The 16,283-nt window shown below is 39.3% G+C and overlaps 1 protein-coding gene across 2 annotated transcripts in view; it reads right to left on the bottom strand.

Annotated features, from left to right (window-relative positions):
- man1a2 (mannosidase, alpha, class 1A, member 2) overlaps positions 1–4,664 on the bottom strand; it is a 130,276-nt gene extending 125,612 nt beyond the window's left edge. The window contains exons 1-2 of one of the 2 annotated variants that reach the window (XM_053328435.1): positions 4,312–4,664; positions 2,415–2,963 (exon numbers count right to left, since the gene is read on the bottom strand). In XM_053328435.1, coding sequence (XP_053184410.1) covers positions 2,415–2,728 — 314 coding nt within the window. In that variant the 5' untranslated portion in view covers positions 2,729–2,963; positions 4,312–4,664. The remainder of the gene's footprint in view (positions 1–2,414; positions 2,964–4,311) is intronic. The other variant, XM_053328436.1, reaches the window with a different exon arrangement.
- Positions 4,665–16,283: the final 11,619 nt, after the last annotated feature.

The following is a 16,283-nucleotide window of genomic DNA, read 5'->3' as shown; positions in this document are numbered from 1 at the left end:
TCAGATATCATCCAAACTGATTCTGTCTCTACTTAAGTTGCTGAGCTTCTGTTACGTTAGTGAGTGCTAGCTAACGTTGTCATTCCAGAGACTGACGGAGCACACTGCTGCTCAACTCTGAGCAATTCCGAGAATCTCAATTATGGTGATTAAAAATATGAATTACTGCAGAATTCTGGCTGTTGTTAGTTTGCCATCTGTTGGCGTCAGCTGTCAGTCAGCACTAACACTACTTTACTGACTGACTCATCACTCTGTTGGTCATTGTGAACGGCACTTTTTATATATATTAAAACCATAGAGTACCATTTCACCCCCTATAAAACATCTTTGCCAGACCATACAGACATTTAGTAGTTTGGCTATCTCACAAGATACATTTTAGCACAGCGTATTAATTATAAAAATGATGAGATTTCAAACAGCCTTGATGCTGCTCTTGAACATCTCAGTGGTCCGTCTTTATACATATTTCAATACACGCATATTCATTTATTTATTACTGTGTAGGTTCATGATACCTTTGTCATTTATCCCATTGAGGTGAATTAAAAAAACATGGATGCAAAGCTAACCAGGGCTTTAACATGAGTCAGATGCTGCCAATTTAACAGCTAAGAAGTAAGACCTGCACCCTGAGCAAAGTCTATATGTGCCAAAACCCACTGGTTCATCATTTAAACAAATCATGTGCATTAGCCAAGAAGTATAAAAGCTTGCTTAAAATGTGCATTAGACTTAGACGGTACCTGATACAAAAAAGTGCCCAAAAAATACAACCTAGTCACATTTTCACCCCCAGCTGCTCCTGTACTCAATCCCAGCTGCTTAAATTAAAACCTCCACTATAAACTGCCAAGCATCTCCAAGCTTCCTGTTTTTAGGTTTCAAAAAGGTCTGACTGTAAAACACAGCACCACTCAAGTCCAATACTTTCTTCTACTTCTGGACAACAATAGTGACATTATTTCAGGCCGGCAGTATCCCAGCCCCCCTTTCTTTCTTTTTTTTTTTTTTTTTTTTTTTTTTTTAGAATGGAAAACTGAGAAAGGGCTCCCCACAGGGGGGCGGGGGAGGCAACGCGCAACGGTTCCCCACTGTGGAGCTGTTTGAGAAATTGCTTTTAACACCTTTAACCAGCGCTCAGTAAAACTAATGACCTCCTACACCAGCATGAAGGAGAACCTTTTCCTAGAAAATTACCCTTTCCACCTACTGTTTGGCATTTTGTGTGTGTGTTTTCTTTATTTTAGCCGCCAATCTTTTGTCATCAGGACATGATGCATGTTTAAGTGCAGTGTGATTCATACGTGAATGTGTTGAGCCATTTAACTGGTAATTTGTATTTTTTTTTTAGAAATAAGTGTTCAGGTGGTTAGACTGATAAATGGAAGGAAATGCTTTTTTTGTACTGTTATGTTTTATTTATGTATGTATGTATGTATGTATGTATGTATGTATGTATGTATGTATGTATGTATGTATGAATGTATCAATGTATGGTGCTGACATAAGCAAAATTAATTTCCCTTTGTAGGCAATGACTAATTAATCTAAACTAATCTAAATAAATATAAACACTAACATGGCAACTCACCGAGCCAACAAAATACAAGTTAAAAATATTCTTACTTTTGCTCCAAATGTAAATATTAGAGCCAATTTAACAGTTGAGAAAAAAAAGAACCCAAATTAAATTAAGAATTACATTATAAAATAACCTTGAGTACTGGTTTTCTGGCTTTAAATTGTGTTTTCAAATGTTAGTATGGTAGAATTCAGTCCACTGAGAATAATATTTGGTGGCAGGTCATGAAACACATCCATCACAGTGGCCACTTAAGAGTAGCCAAATATGACTTTTGATTTAAGGGGGGAAAAAAACGTCAAAGTGAGACAGAGAGGGAGGGCAAACTGAATCAGCCTGTTTACGCAGTTACTAAACTTTCTCAAACCTGTGTGTGTGTGTGTCTGTGTGTTCTAGCTCATCAAGTTCACCCACGTCTACCTGTGGGACAGTGTGCTGAGATCTCTGTTGCGCCAGAGTTTCAACAATTATACCCGCCAGAGTCACAAAGGGTGAGTGGTTTTTCATTGCAACCCCAGCTGCACAAAAGGATGAGGACAAAAGAAGAAGGAGCATTTAAGCTGACGTGTACCTAAACGTTCTGGAGAATATCACTTTATAGTCTCTGCCACACCACTGGGTGTCACGACAGACTGAAGTGAGGAGAGTCACTACACCTGCTCTCATGGCCAAGGGGAAACAGGTGTGACGTAAACTGAGAAAAGCAACAAAAGTAAACATAGAAATGCTAAAAATGAGAAAACCTTACTGTAAAATGTGTTTTCTTCATCCTTCATGAGAAAAAAAAGAAGACAAACACACTCAATAAAACACTGTTAGTTCTTACCTGTGTCTGTGCTCGTCGTGTGCTCCCTGTCCATGTATGACTACTTGTCCAGAGGCGTGCTTGCCCTCTTTGGGAGAGTCAATGTGTGGGATGAGCACATCCTCCAAGCCCAGGTCAAAGCGCTTGTGCTTGGAATTGTCCGGCAGGAAGAAGAAGGCCCCGAAGCATAAGGTGATGAAGGCACTGAGAATGAGGAGGAGGATGAACTTCTCGGAGAGCCTCAGCGTGGCCCTGTGGTGCGGGAAGGACGAGGCGCCCGGCGACAGGGTAGGTATCCTGCGGCCCGACAGCGGCAGGAGAGCCGGCGTCGTCATGTTTTGGCTGTTGAGCTGAACTTCGCCCAAGGGGAGGCGTTACGGGGGGGAAGGTGGAGTAGGGTGGGGGGGGTGTGGGAGGGGTTTACAAGTGCCACAGGTGTTGTTGTAGCAGCATGCGCCGGCTGGTCGACTTTATTATCTCATCCCCGCGTCGGTTAGTCCAGAAACCAAAAAAAGCCAAGGTACCTCAGTGGAGGAGTGACTGGTCAGCAGAAAAATAGTCATGACGATTCTGGGGGGGGAAAAGGAGATTACAAGCATTGAGTTAACATCAAATAAAGAGTTGAGATGTAGAAACCCATTTACAGGTTGCTTACTAGAGACTTGACACCACCTTCAGAAAAATCTGATCTTTTCCTCCTTTCATTTCACCTCCACACACAATGCCAGTAATCTCTCTGTTCTGTCAGCTGATACTCTTTATAGTGTTCCCCTTAAATTGCCATTTCTCCACTATGGCATCATGCCCTTTATAACCACTGGCATCATCTCACCTTACACTCTCTGACAGGCTTACCTTGAGCCTAAAAGCACTGAATTACAGTTGAAACGTGGTGACACTTCTAGAAACAGGGTATATCAAGTGATAGCTGAAATATTAGAGGAATAAACAATCCTCTCACATGCTGTGGGGAATGTAGATGTCATCTCTCTCTGTCTGTCCCTCTCTCTCTCAGTCACTCACACACACACACACACATAATCCTGTGACCATGAGAAAAACAACAACATATTTTCTAAAGGCTTAAGGCGTCAAGATGCCGTGCAATATCAGTGAGACCATGACCAAACAGCTTCCGTTTGCACATACTGGCAATCCCTGTCAGGACTTACATTGCAGAGTGAACCCGGCTCCCTATTCAACTGTTTTACTGCATAGCACATAGCTTGCCATCAGACATCCCTTTGCTTCCAACGGAGTCGACTGGAATGACAAATCCCAGTTGTGTGGCAGGCAGGCAGCCCCCTTTGCAAGAGGGGGGCAGGACATGCAAGCTTAAATACACTGCATGCACGTATCACATCTGAGCTTGAATCAATCAGGCAAATACCTCCTTGGCATGTAACGACCTTAAAGAGGCACACGCTTAATTCATTCCCCAATCATGTGAGAGTTATATACGTAAGAAAGAGGACGTGGAGCAAATGTTTGGTTCCGCTCAGCAACTGCTTCAAGTGATAATGTTGGAAGGATGGATGGAGAGTAGCCCCCCTCATCCCCCCCTTTTTTTAAAAACACAAACATAAACGGTCATAATAATCCCCCGGTGGGTCAAGCCAGCTAATGTTAGCAGGAATATTTTAACTGAGGCTGTTTATTTAATCCCGTAGTTTTCCATCGGGTGTGTATGGAGGTCTGGTGTCCCCACGCAGAATACCAAGTTCATCCTCCCGACAGTGACAGTCTGGGTGAGGTGGTTAGCCGATACTAAATGCTAGCTAACAAACGAACATACGGCTATCTTACCCAGCTAGCTAACGCTGGCTGAAAAAAAACGAACAGCGGAGAATAAAAATGCCAGGCAATGCTGAAGCACAAACATGGGGTTAGAGAATGAAAAATAAAGATTCCGACATACGCGTTTAGGCTCCCGTGGGTGGTAAAAGACTGCGCTTTGCAGCCGGGCAGACGCTAGCTATGTGGCTACGTTGCTAACGCGAGCTAGCTGCTTATGAACTGACAGAGGCGGTCGTCTCTTGTGTGAGGAGCCGCTCTGCTGCATCACCTCCTTTCTCATTTGCTCGGTGAAAATCGACGCCAGTCAGGATTTCTCCGGTCCGCCTTTCTCGAAGCAGTCGCTGAAGCAGGTGTCCTCATGTCCATGAACGATACACTGTCGTAGCGTCACCCGCCCCGGGTTGAAACGTTCACGGTGAGTTCAGAGCCGCATACTGGCTGGAGAGGAGGACGATGAGAAGCCGCTCTGTCAGACTGCAGTGACGGACTGAAGCGACTGGAGCTGCCGCCGCTGCTGCTCGTCGATCCAGCATCAACTACTCAGCCTGCCCGAGTTAGGGACCGTGTGACAATTTCATGTAGTAGGGATAGTGTAAAAAGATATTTAACGAAGAAACTTTGGCCTGCTTTGGGACCAATTTCCTCTTGAATCTGCTATATTAATTTATAATGGTGGAATGCAGCTGTGTAATGTATAATTGCTGGGAAATGATGAGACGCACAATTCACCCAAATGTGTAAAATCCCTATTGTACTTTGTAGAACTTTTCAGGATAAAACATATTTAACTTAAAAATGACAACAACAAAAAAGTCACTACTAAAATTCCTATACTTTGAATTATACTTGAGTAAAAGGTACAGAACTGTCCTCCTCCTCATGCAATAGTATTATTGCATTAAATATTAAGCTATATGAATTGATTATTACTGATGCATTATGGTATAAGCAGCATTTTAATTGTTGACCAGAGTTGTTTTTATAGCCTTTAATCTTGAATTTCCATCCTTATATTCTAAGTCATATTTTGATACAGCGTTAGGAGCATATGCTATGTTGCATTTCACTACATATTCCAAATATATGTAATAATGAATAAATCTTAATGTAAGTAAAATCTTAAATTGCCTAACTTGTGATCACATAACCTACCATATGTCAAATAAAAGCAGTGAATTAATAAGTACAGTATTAACATCTAAAGAGTGGTGGAGTAGAATTATAAAGTACTGTAAAATGGAAATACTCATGGTAGCCATAATAATCTTGAAATTGTGCTTAGCAAAGTTCCTAAGTAATGTACTTAGTAACTTTAAACCATTGGAATTACTGACATCTGAAATACTGTTCATAACTACAGTCGAACTATTGTTGTAGTGCAGAACTGCAGCCATTACTGAATCAACAGAAAATGCACTGGCAACAGTTTTGCTAGTTGCTTTATCATTCAAATACCTTTTCAAGCAAAAGTGCCAAATATTCACGGGTTCCAGCTTCTCAGTCATGAGGATTTGCTTTGCTTTTGTCAGCTGTATATCATTGTAAATTCAATATGGGTTTTTAATATGGGTTTTGACTGTTGGCCAGAGAAAACAAGCAATTTAAAGATATCACTTTGGGCTCTGGGAATTTGTGATCATTTGTTTGCAATATACTGACATTTTATTGGCCAAATGAATTGTGAAAATAATTTGCTGATTAATAGATTGTGAGAAAAAAATAAACTGTCAGTTGCAGGTCTAGTAGTGCCCCCCATAGACCAACTAGTGTAAATTTGAAGATAGTGGAACTGATCAATGACACACAGTTTCCTTACGTTCTGCCAAAATCCAGCTAATGCCACCCAAGATATTATGCATAACAGAAGGATGGATCAGGATTGATACAAAACCTAAAGGGAGCTGTGATTCCAATATGCAGGTATTCCTTGCATTGCAATGTAATTGATTTTTTGTACCTGTCTCACTGAGGTTTTGTGGAGTTTCAAACAGCTACTCTAACTTGATTCAGTTAATACATGATACTTCCCTCAATTCAATAAGAGGGAAAAAAAAGACTTAAAACAAGGTCACTATTATAAATAATTTGGAGATGATGTGTGAAAATGATGTACATCCCCTCCAAGACACGATGTCTCCTTGGATGATAAATGGCTAAATAACTCATTCCTGCCAAGATTTGTCCAAATCTAATAACCGCTGTGTTTCATATTGTGTTGCAATGAACATTGGACCAAAATACCAGAAGACAAAAGATCCATAGTCTTACCCATTTCAGCCAGGGAGGCTACTAGATGGACTAAGAGGGGTTGGATGGTAGTGTCAGATTTTGCTTACAGGCCTCACATTTGGCAGTATATGTTCATTATGTTCATATGTCTAAGGAGCTAATCCTTGTGACATTTTCTTTGCTTGGATTTTCTGTAAATTATGACTCACTAAACTATACAGAGCAAAACAAGACAGCATAAAATAGAGAGGTCTTTGTTGCCATCATTAGGCTAATAGGCATATCTCAGCACTTCCCTCTGACACACTTAAAGAGATTTTATGGAACAACAGAGTAGGAAATGTCTTATTGTTCTTTCCACAACCTTCTGAGCTCTTATTTGACTAAACTCTGAAGCTGAACACTGAGTTCACTGAGTTTCATTGCACAGACAGTAATAAAAATGTCTTCTAAGAGCTGTGGACTTTTGTGACTTAATAATCCAAATAGTATTCTAGTATTCCTTTAACAGTTAAGTAAAGGGTTGTAGATTATGTTCATGTGTCTAAGGAGCAATTTGCACTTAGTAAATCAGTTACTCATCCTGGTATTTAAATAGATGGTCTTAGAGAGATCAGGATTCCTAATTAGATAAGGATTTTCTCTCAAACACACAATTAACATACACAATGTGTATGTCCAAAACCAAGACGTTAACATAAAGTTATAAAATCTTCAAGCGGAATATCGATTTCGCACATACTGTCATGGTCAGTTTACTTGTCACATGCAATGCCACTCAGCCTTTGAAAACAATTGTATAATGTCCTCTGTGGCTCTGAAGGAGCTTTGTCAAGTGTGAGAAAAGGACCCTGATGATTTCACTGTGATGCTACCAGGGCTAAATCAGCATACTTCGATTTCACATTATAAGAGAAAAACTGTGTAATAAACCGGGGATGAGGAGTTTGAATGATGGGGCCTTTGCATGGCAATGAGGGTCTAATGAAAATATGCCATTTGGGAAATGTAGGATCCAGTGTTTTTGGAGCTTAACCCACACTAAGTACTAAAAGCTCAGATATCTCAGCCTCCACTGAATTGATTTGCAGCATGCCTGTCCCCTGTGAGCCCCCAAACTTTGAGGAAGATCAATACAAAATCACTGGAGTGTTTTATAAAAAGTGTTTAAAACTAATTTAACCAAGGTCATAGTAAGCATGTAATGTAAAATCTGGGTCCTCTGAGCTTTTTACTGTGTTTTGATGTAGAGTAGGAGAGTAGAAGTAAGCATTTCCCCTTCCTCCATTAAAAAGAACCATCCAATCTTTACATTTAAGATACACAGGGGACGTGTATGCAGTAGAAAATATTATCTCTCATCAATATGGTCTTAAGACCTGCAGAATGTAACCCAGGAATAATGATTAAAAGGGCTACAATACAAATAATGATTTAACAGGAAAATTAGATATCAAAGAGATAAATTAAGTTTATGTCTTAATCATGTCCTGGCAGCTACATGCAGAAGCACAGTGCTCTGTTCATTACACTGCATAGATCACAAAACTGAATCATTTTATCAAATGCACTCTCCTTTATCAAGAGCAACATGGGCTGCATTGCCAGGAAGGACACAGTTTTATCATATTAGCGTATGCTGAGAACTTTCTTTCATTTTCTGGCCTTGACAACAAGTGCTTTGTCTTCTGTCTCAGCAGCGAGACACCGCTGAATATGAGACAGGTGTCACTTTGCTTTCAGTAGCGTTTCTTCCACACTCAGAGCAGTTTTCCCTACATCCTAGCCAAGAACACACTCCCAGCCAAGAGCTTGCTCGGCTTTCTCAGCAAGTGAAGGGTGTAATTTGTTAGAAACCTCAGTGATGACACTTCTCCTACTGCTGAATAGCTGGCTTTCCTGCGGTGTGACTTGGGTGAGGGCCACAAACCTGGTTGAACCTCAAACTCTCAAAGAAATGCCATGGACAAAGGTGGTCATGATTTGTTCCACTTGGTTGAGACTTGGAGAAGTGAACTCCAGCAGAGTAGTCTACCTATACAGGAGGAGAGAACAAGGCGGTCATATAAACATACAACCCACCATGTCAACATAAGTACATATTACACAGAAATGGATGATTGAAAGCATGAAGCCTGTGGGCCTTGAACAGTATAAAGTAGAAGTAGTAGCTAAAGGGTCAGTTCACATACATTATTAAAATGTGTTTTCTTTCATAGCTCTAGTGTTATCTAGCCTTGCAATGGTTTTGGTTTAATTTGTCCATATTTTGACATGTGCGTCTTCATAGAGATGTATTCATAATTCTGGATAATCCACAAAACACACATTCAACAATTTCCAAGGTCTTTTTCTAATGTAAATGTGAAGTAGACCCAGGAAAAAATCCACAATGAGTTCTGTTGATTATCCACAGTGTATAAAAATATATTTTTTTCTGCTGCTAACTTAAAACTTTCAAAACTAAGTGAACCACAAACAAAACTCCATTCACCTCTATTATACTAGAGACAGAAATCTCAAGGATATGTAAAGGCCTGAGCGAATAAAAGAACTGACAAAACAGAAAGAAAGACAAAGAATGTACAACCTTGCTAGCAGCTTTTGGTGCAAGTAGTGCTCACAGAGATAGATAGATAGATAGATAGATAGATAGATAGATAGATAGATAGATAGATAGATAGATAGATAGATAGATAGATAGATAGATAGATAGATAGATAGATAGATAGATAGATAGATAGATAGATAGATAGATAGAATTTCACCGCTCCAGCTCCATATTGATGTAGAGTTTAGCAGGCAGTTAGTCTGCACTGTGACTCTGTCAGGTCACATACCCAAGTGAGCTTTTCCTTGACAGGTAATCTATTCATGTATAAAGTCCAACCATAAAGACAGTCCCAGCGTTTTGCTGAGTGTGGAGACAGCCAGCCACTGTGTCCATCAGCTGGTCCTTGAGCTGCCACCAGCCACGGCCTTACTCTCCACAGTAACAACAGGCCCACTGGGGCGGCTGATTTGCAGGACACCCCTCAGTGAGTGAATTAGTGGCAGTGCTGCGATGTGCAGTGTCGTAATCACTGTGAAGTCCTCCCCTTTTCATAGGCATCACTATGAGTACCCTCTACGCTCCGTGAGAAGGGCTGGTTGGGTTTGACACCAAAGTTGGTGTGGGTGTGAGGAGAAACACACTAAAAAAAACTCCAAAAGAGCTGAGCCGACACAAAAAGGCTGACAGTTTCCAAATCACAGCCAAGTCACAGGGAAGGAGGGTTGTGGTAAGCTAAGGTGTCCTTTGCTTCAACGCATCTCTGATTAGCACTGTCAGAGGGATGGATTGCTGGACTGAGGAGGATTTATCACACATTTCACACCCACAAAGAACAATCCTCCTAAGACAAAATACTCATTCCATCGCTTTGTGGAAATGTGGAAGAATAAGCCGAAAACAAAACTAGTTGTTTACCGGAGGCTCTGGCATGACATGAGATGCTATATTCCAGCTGGTAAACCAAGCTCTACCCATCCATCAGCCTCTAGCTGGATAGGATCCATGGTGAATTATAACAGTTTCAACCCTGTGAATGACGTGCCGCACCACCACACCTGAGGGAAACTGGCTGTCAGCGATCAAACAAGGTCAACCCCAACCCCTGGCTTTGGTCGACAGTGTCAAGTGTATGTGTGTGAGTGTGTGTCTATAGAGGAAATGTGTGTGTGGGGGTGTCAGAAGTGTCAATCCCACGCTCTAATGGCGATAACTGCAGCATTCAGTGTGTTGGTGGGGGTAGGGGTGGGGGTCTTTGACACACTCTTGATTTTTGACATTCCAGTTAATGGTGCGGTGCAGAGTTTCTTACACCACCAAGAACAGTGATCATGAACCCATGCAGAGAACATTATGGGTAGATAAACAGAGGTCTGTCCATGTGTCCATACACACTGCAGTATGGACACTTAACTATCTAATAACTGATGCTTACTGTAAGAGAGGTGGTTCCATCTTGCTCATAGTTGGACAGACTGCACTAGGGCTCGATATCAGTACTCAATACCTTTAAGGTAGTGACTGAAGTTAATCGATACCAGCGTTCTTTGATTTAATGTGACATGTGATTGGCCTACTATCACAGCAGCTACAATGTGGAGAAGTGGTGGCATTTAATGTAATTTAATGCTACTGTTCAGATGATGGTGAAGTACTCAACTGGTTTCAGTATCACTCGGATTGGTAATGGTATTGTCATTTTTTGAACGATACCCAGCCCTAGACTGCACCAAACCCCCATGTGAAGTATAATGCTGTTAACTACCCAAACACAATATTTCCAGTGTTGTTAAACAATCTAATTGAGGTATATATCATTATATTTGATTATATTTATATTTCATTGAGAAAATAATTGGATGAATTGGTAGTATCCAGTCTTAAACAAAGAGACAAGACAGTGGACTGTATCTCTGATAAAGAGTCTTGTTTTTGTGTGCAGTTAATACACATTATAATTAAGCTGCATTCATGCCTCAAACACATGTTTACATAATGATTATTTCTGGTGACAGCCACTGCACATTTCAGTGTTTTGTTATGTCAGTATGCAAAGTGGTGCAACACACTGCAGTCTATGATTTAGACACAAGCATCCTCCTTTGACAGTGTATTTCTAACCTCTCATAAATGCTGTAATGTATTTATTTGTCATTGATCTACACTGATCAATAGACGTCCCACACAGCTCATCAAACTCAACTACAGCATCACTTTATATTGTGTTTTTCAGTCCCATTAAAGTATTTCAGGTCTGTTGTTGTTGTGTGACTCTGCATCTTGTTCTGCCTCAGCACAGCCAACGCAATCAATCATTTCTTGGGTGTTATTGGAAAATGGTATATATCCATTTGAAAACACATCGTTAACCAACAATACCATCAGTAAACATATTTAAAATATAGAAGACCCTGTTACACGTTGTCAGTGACTTATGGCTTTACAGGCTGGCAAAGGTGGAATGACAAATTGCACTTAATCTCATCCTTGAGTAGCTTTTTGTTTACTGGCACTTTTTTTTGGAGTTGGCTTTTAAAACTAGTGAGTTTGCATTTCATTGAATGTTTTATCTTGCATCATTTTCTCTCAAACCTGCACTATGTAAAGTAGGAGTTTCATACAATAAACAGCTGTAACAGTAAGTGCTCAAACTGATCCAAGATGGCAATTTAAACCAAAAAGTAATCCTCACAGTTTCTATGTGTGCTGTTGTTTCAGTGGAGTGTTAATCCTTTAAGAAACCTTCATTTTGCAAGAATTTCTTCATCACAGACTGAATACATGTGAAGATTTTTTAGAATTTTATTACAACATCCATCCCTCTGACAGAACAGCAACAGCACAGTGCAAACATCTGGTTATATTGCTCATTTGTATTAGAATACAGTTAAAGATCATTTCAGTTAGTTTGAATCTCTCTGTGGTTTTACTGACACATATTTCTCATCTTTTAACCCCATTTTCCACACTGGGGCTGTTCAGGTCTGGAAACTAAATACTGTTAAAAATTCCACGGTTAAAGCTCAGGACAGAGGGGGAGGAGGGGGGGGGAGAATTAAGGAATTAAGAATTGGGTCAGCTGAGTCAGAGCCACATTTTGAAAAACGTAGTTATTTCTGCAATACGTTTTTACGTGTTTTATTTATTTTCTTCGCTTTCTGTCAATGTTTCTGTCGGTACAAAACAAGAACATACTGAACAAATTAAATTGGCTGGAATGATAACTGGGGAACCAATTAGCATCAGTATCACTTACATGACAGATAATGAGTACCATGAATTTAGCTTGTGAGATCATTACGGACCAACAGCACCCACTATGGCATGTATGCACTTTTACCCTCCGGGCGAAGCCATAGCAAGCCCAGGATGTGGACTAAAAGAGGCATCACATCCTTTGTCCCACGCACTACTGAATTTGTTTTTCATCCATTACCCAAATTATGTTTTTACTCATGATTTTTGACACTTTAATATTTTTTTTGTGTGCTCTCGTTGTGCAAAGCAAATTCAATAAAGGTTTCATTCATTCCTATAAAGTATCAAGTCCATATGAGAAAAATACAATTTTAAATCATTTTCAGATGGACAGTCAGGCAACAGCATCAGCACAAAAATAAAATGAATATAACAATAATAATAATAATAACTTTTTGTATAGCACCTTTCACACAATAAATGCAGCTCAAAATGGATTACAACAAAAGAAACTACATCTACCAAGTGCTTCACATAAAAGGGACATAAACGGAGCATAGGCTAAAAAAGAACAAAAAAGAAAGAGGAAAGAAATAAAAATTGAAATAAATTTGATTTAAAATAACAAAAATAGTACATAAGAAAAAGTATCTAAAAAAAAGAATGAATAAAGCAATATATAAATCAAGTAAAATATAACATTTTACAAGAAGTTCAGTAGTGCTTCAGTGATTAGATTAGATTAGATTTAGATTAGATTATTTTTATTTCGAATGCGTGACAGAAGAAGAAAAAAAACAAAAACAAAACAAAAACAGCCCATAAAAAATGAAAACACAGTGTTCTCACAGAAAACAGCGAACCTACACCTGACAGAAAATATACTGCACTGTCAACCACATTCGAAAGGGAGTGGGAAGAAGTCAAAACTTATTTAATCCCACCCCCACTGTGTGAAGATAACTGATAGAAAAGCTAGTTAAAAGCTGAAGTGAAGAGTGGTGGTTTGTTCCATAGTTTTAGGATGTAATTGAACAAAGGCTACATCTCCTATTCTCTTAAGACTGTTGCTGTAAACCTCCAATAAACCAATATACCTGAACCATATATGAGCAGTCTACCTATAATCACTTGTATGTTAAATGGACATGCTTAGAACAGTCAGAACTCATAGTCTTGTTCCAGTCTATGGTCAGCCTCTATGTATTGGATTACATTACAATGTCCAGCATGTATAGCCATTTGAAACACAGTCTTCACATGACTACACTGACTTTATTGCTTCCATGCACTTAGAAAGCAGCAGCTCCACACAAACAAGCTTTAATGGCTTTTACCAACTCCACTACCTTCCAGTTGGAGCAGGTTAGGCTCCATTTAGAGTCCAGTAAGTATATTACTGTCATGACTGTGGCCTAACCTCTTTGTATATAATCAGGTTACACAGTGTTCAACCTGAATGACCTGCTGTCTCTTAGCTTCTCTTGTTCAAATGGCCACACACACACACACACACACACACACACACACACACACACACACACACACACACACACACACACACACACACACACACACACATTATACAGAAAAAAGGACATTTCTGATTTTATGAATGTTTCTATGTCAGCATGTGACTAGCACTACAGTACATGAATGGCTTCAGCTTCAGTGCTTTGGGGAGCAAGTCGGAGTGATGAGGCTGCTTCATTTGTTACATAACTTGCCCTGGAAACTAGATTTTTATGACGCCTATAAATTATTGACACCACACTAATTTTAACAAATCAAGATGAATTATTCACAACTCAACACACACACAGGGATTCTCCAGCAGGGAATTCTGTAACAGCGTGTTCATAATGTTAGAGAGGCTTCTCTCTCACTGCATTTCAAGTGACCTTCAATGTACAGAGTGTATGTGTGTGTGTGTGTGTGTGTGTGTGTGTGCCGTCCTGACAATGATAGAAGCAGTGGAGCTCTCTTGCAGCCCAGAGATAAAGTGTCTCTAAGAGAACCGTGTCAGGCGCTGTCACAACATTGGATTTAAGGTGACATGATGCTGTGGTAGGTTACCTGCACCTCTGTCATCAACCAGAGTTTATTTTCTCCTTCTCTTCTCCTCTTTATGAGCCATGTGTCTTTGTCTAGGTTTGAAACTTGAAGGTCAGTTTTTTAGATTTAACAAAGAGAGGATGACTACATGCTACACTCCGTGGATTTACTTTATTATCATTGTCATGCATCATCATCATCATCACGTTAATAAGGGACATCTCATCTGTGTTTTTTAGATTTTGTCTTTTTGTTTTGTCAAAGCAGAGAAAAACACAGTCTCATCCTGTGTCACCTTCTGACACAGGATGAATGAGCAGTTAAGAGGCGTGACACCTCAGCTACTTAAATCTAATTAGCCCATTTACTCATAAATGTTAAACTCACATATCTTACACTTAAATCTCTTAAATACCCCATCTTAAATTGTGAGCACCATGTCTAATCACTGATTAAATGCAACGTTTTCTAAATAAAGAGCACTGCAAAACTCAGTACATATTATATATATATATAAATAAGTCATGGACATATAAGTGAAATCAATATATTTCATTGTTTATTGGTAAAGGAAGTTATTGTATAAACTTTTGGGGTTGAATGTAATTTATTGAGTTTACATTTTTACATGTATTAATATTAATGGTGTGATTTGTAGACAGTGTAGCTGCCTCTCAGCTGGAACTGATTAAAAGCCTGTCCTCTGGAGGAAAACACAGTTTGGAGTTTAAAGTCAGGCAAAAATGATGGAATGCATTAGTTATTGCTATAGGTTGTGCTCTAATTATGATAATAGTGTAGAGTCTTAGTGTAAATCACTTACCTCTGCTGTCACATTACCTCTCCAGTGTGTTTGACTTCAAAGAGTCCACAGAGTGTCTGAACACACATTTAACATTCAGCCCATCCTACATGGGATTACAAGACACCACTGTTTTATAGAACATGCATCTTCTGGTAAAACAGATACCAAACATACACAGAAGCATGTGGACAAAGAAAACACAAATCCTGAATCAACTGTTCACAGAATAGAATTGTTACTACATTTTCTAACAGATGATGTCATATTGATATTTTTCTCTCAGGCTTTCTCCAAGTAACTAACTGGCTAATTTATACATTTCATATGTGACCAGCCAACCCAGCCTTTGTACTCTCTTTGTATCTAACCAAACAAAGGACAAAAGGAAACAAAATGGAACTCATTTTCTATCATTCAGACAGCACATTGGACAAATCTGCCTTTCTTCTCCTCCATTAATATGCTGTCCAGTTTCAACAGTGAGATATGAGCTGGGCACATTGAGATCAAATTATATACAACATAATTCTCTGCATATTCAGTTTTTATCATTAGAATATACACAGTTTTGGTTGAGTCCATATGTCATCTGCTCACTGTCCTTTGCTCTGAGCAAACACACACTCTATGAACAAATGTTGAGCTTTTCATTATTAAAAAAAGCCTCATCAAAACCAGAGCTGCAGAATAACATGCACCCATCACATGACCAAAAACTAATCATTTGTTTATCTCTGATAAATATTTGTCTCATCAACCTACTTTCTTCCATGTGAAGTAACCAATTCCATAACTGAGCTGTGCTTATGTAACACTTGGGGTGTTGTGTGAATATAGATTTTTATGTATTTGTTGTGTTTTGTAGGTTTTTTATGTGAGTAAAGGGTCAAGCTTCCCTATATTGAGATGGAGGTCAATGTCAAAGCCGGTGGTGAGATATATAAAGCTCCCAGTTCCCAACAGGCTCTGCTGCTATCAGAGCCACATGCTGCCTGTGGTCAACAGTATGCAAGAACACTGGGCCTCATGCAAGAAGCCATATATGAACAACATCCCTCTTATTTATAATAATTCTATTCACCAATGTTTTCTTACTTTTGCTCATCTCTTAGGTAAGACAAGATTTTACATACCAAGATAAGATTAAAAAAATAATGCACAAAAATATGCATAGATATCATATAATCAATGGGCTAAAGAAATACTATTGATCAACTGGTCCCAATGAAGACTATAATAAGTTTAAGTTTATTTA

The sequence above is a fragment of the Scomber japonicus genome, chromosome 11, assembly GCF_027409825.1.
Source record: "Scomber japonicus isolate fScoJap1 chromosome 11, fScoJap1.pri, whole genome shotgun sequence".
NCBI classification, from domain to species: Eukaryota; Metazoa; Chordata; class Actinopteri; order Scombriformes; family Scombridae; genus Scomber; species Scomber japonicus.
This window is presented reverse-complemented; position numbering and strand designations above follow the sequence as displayed.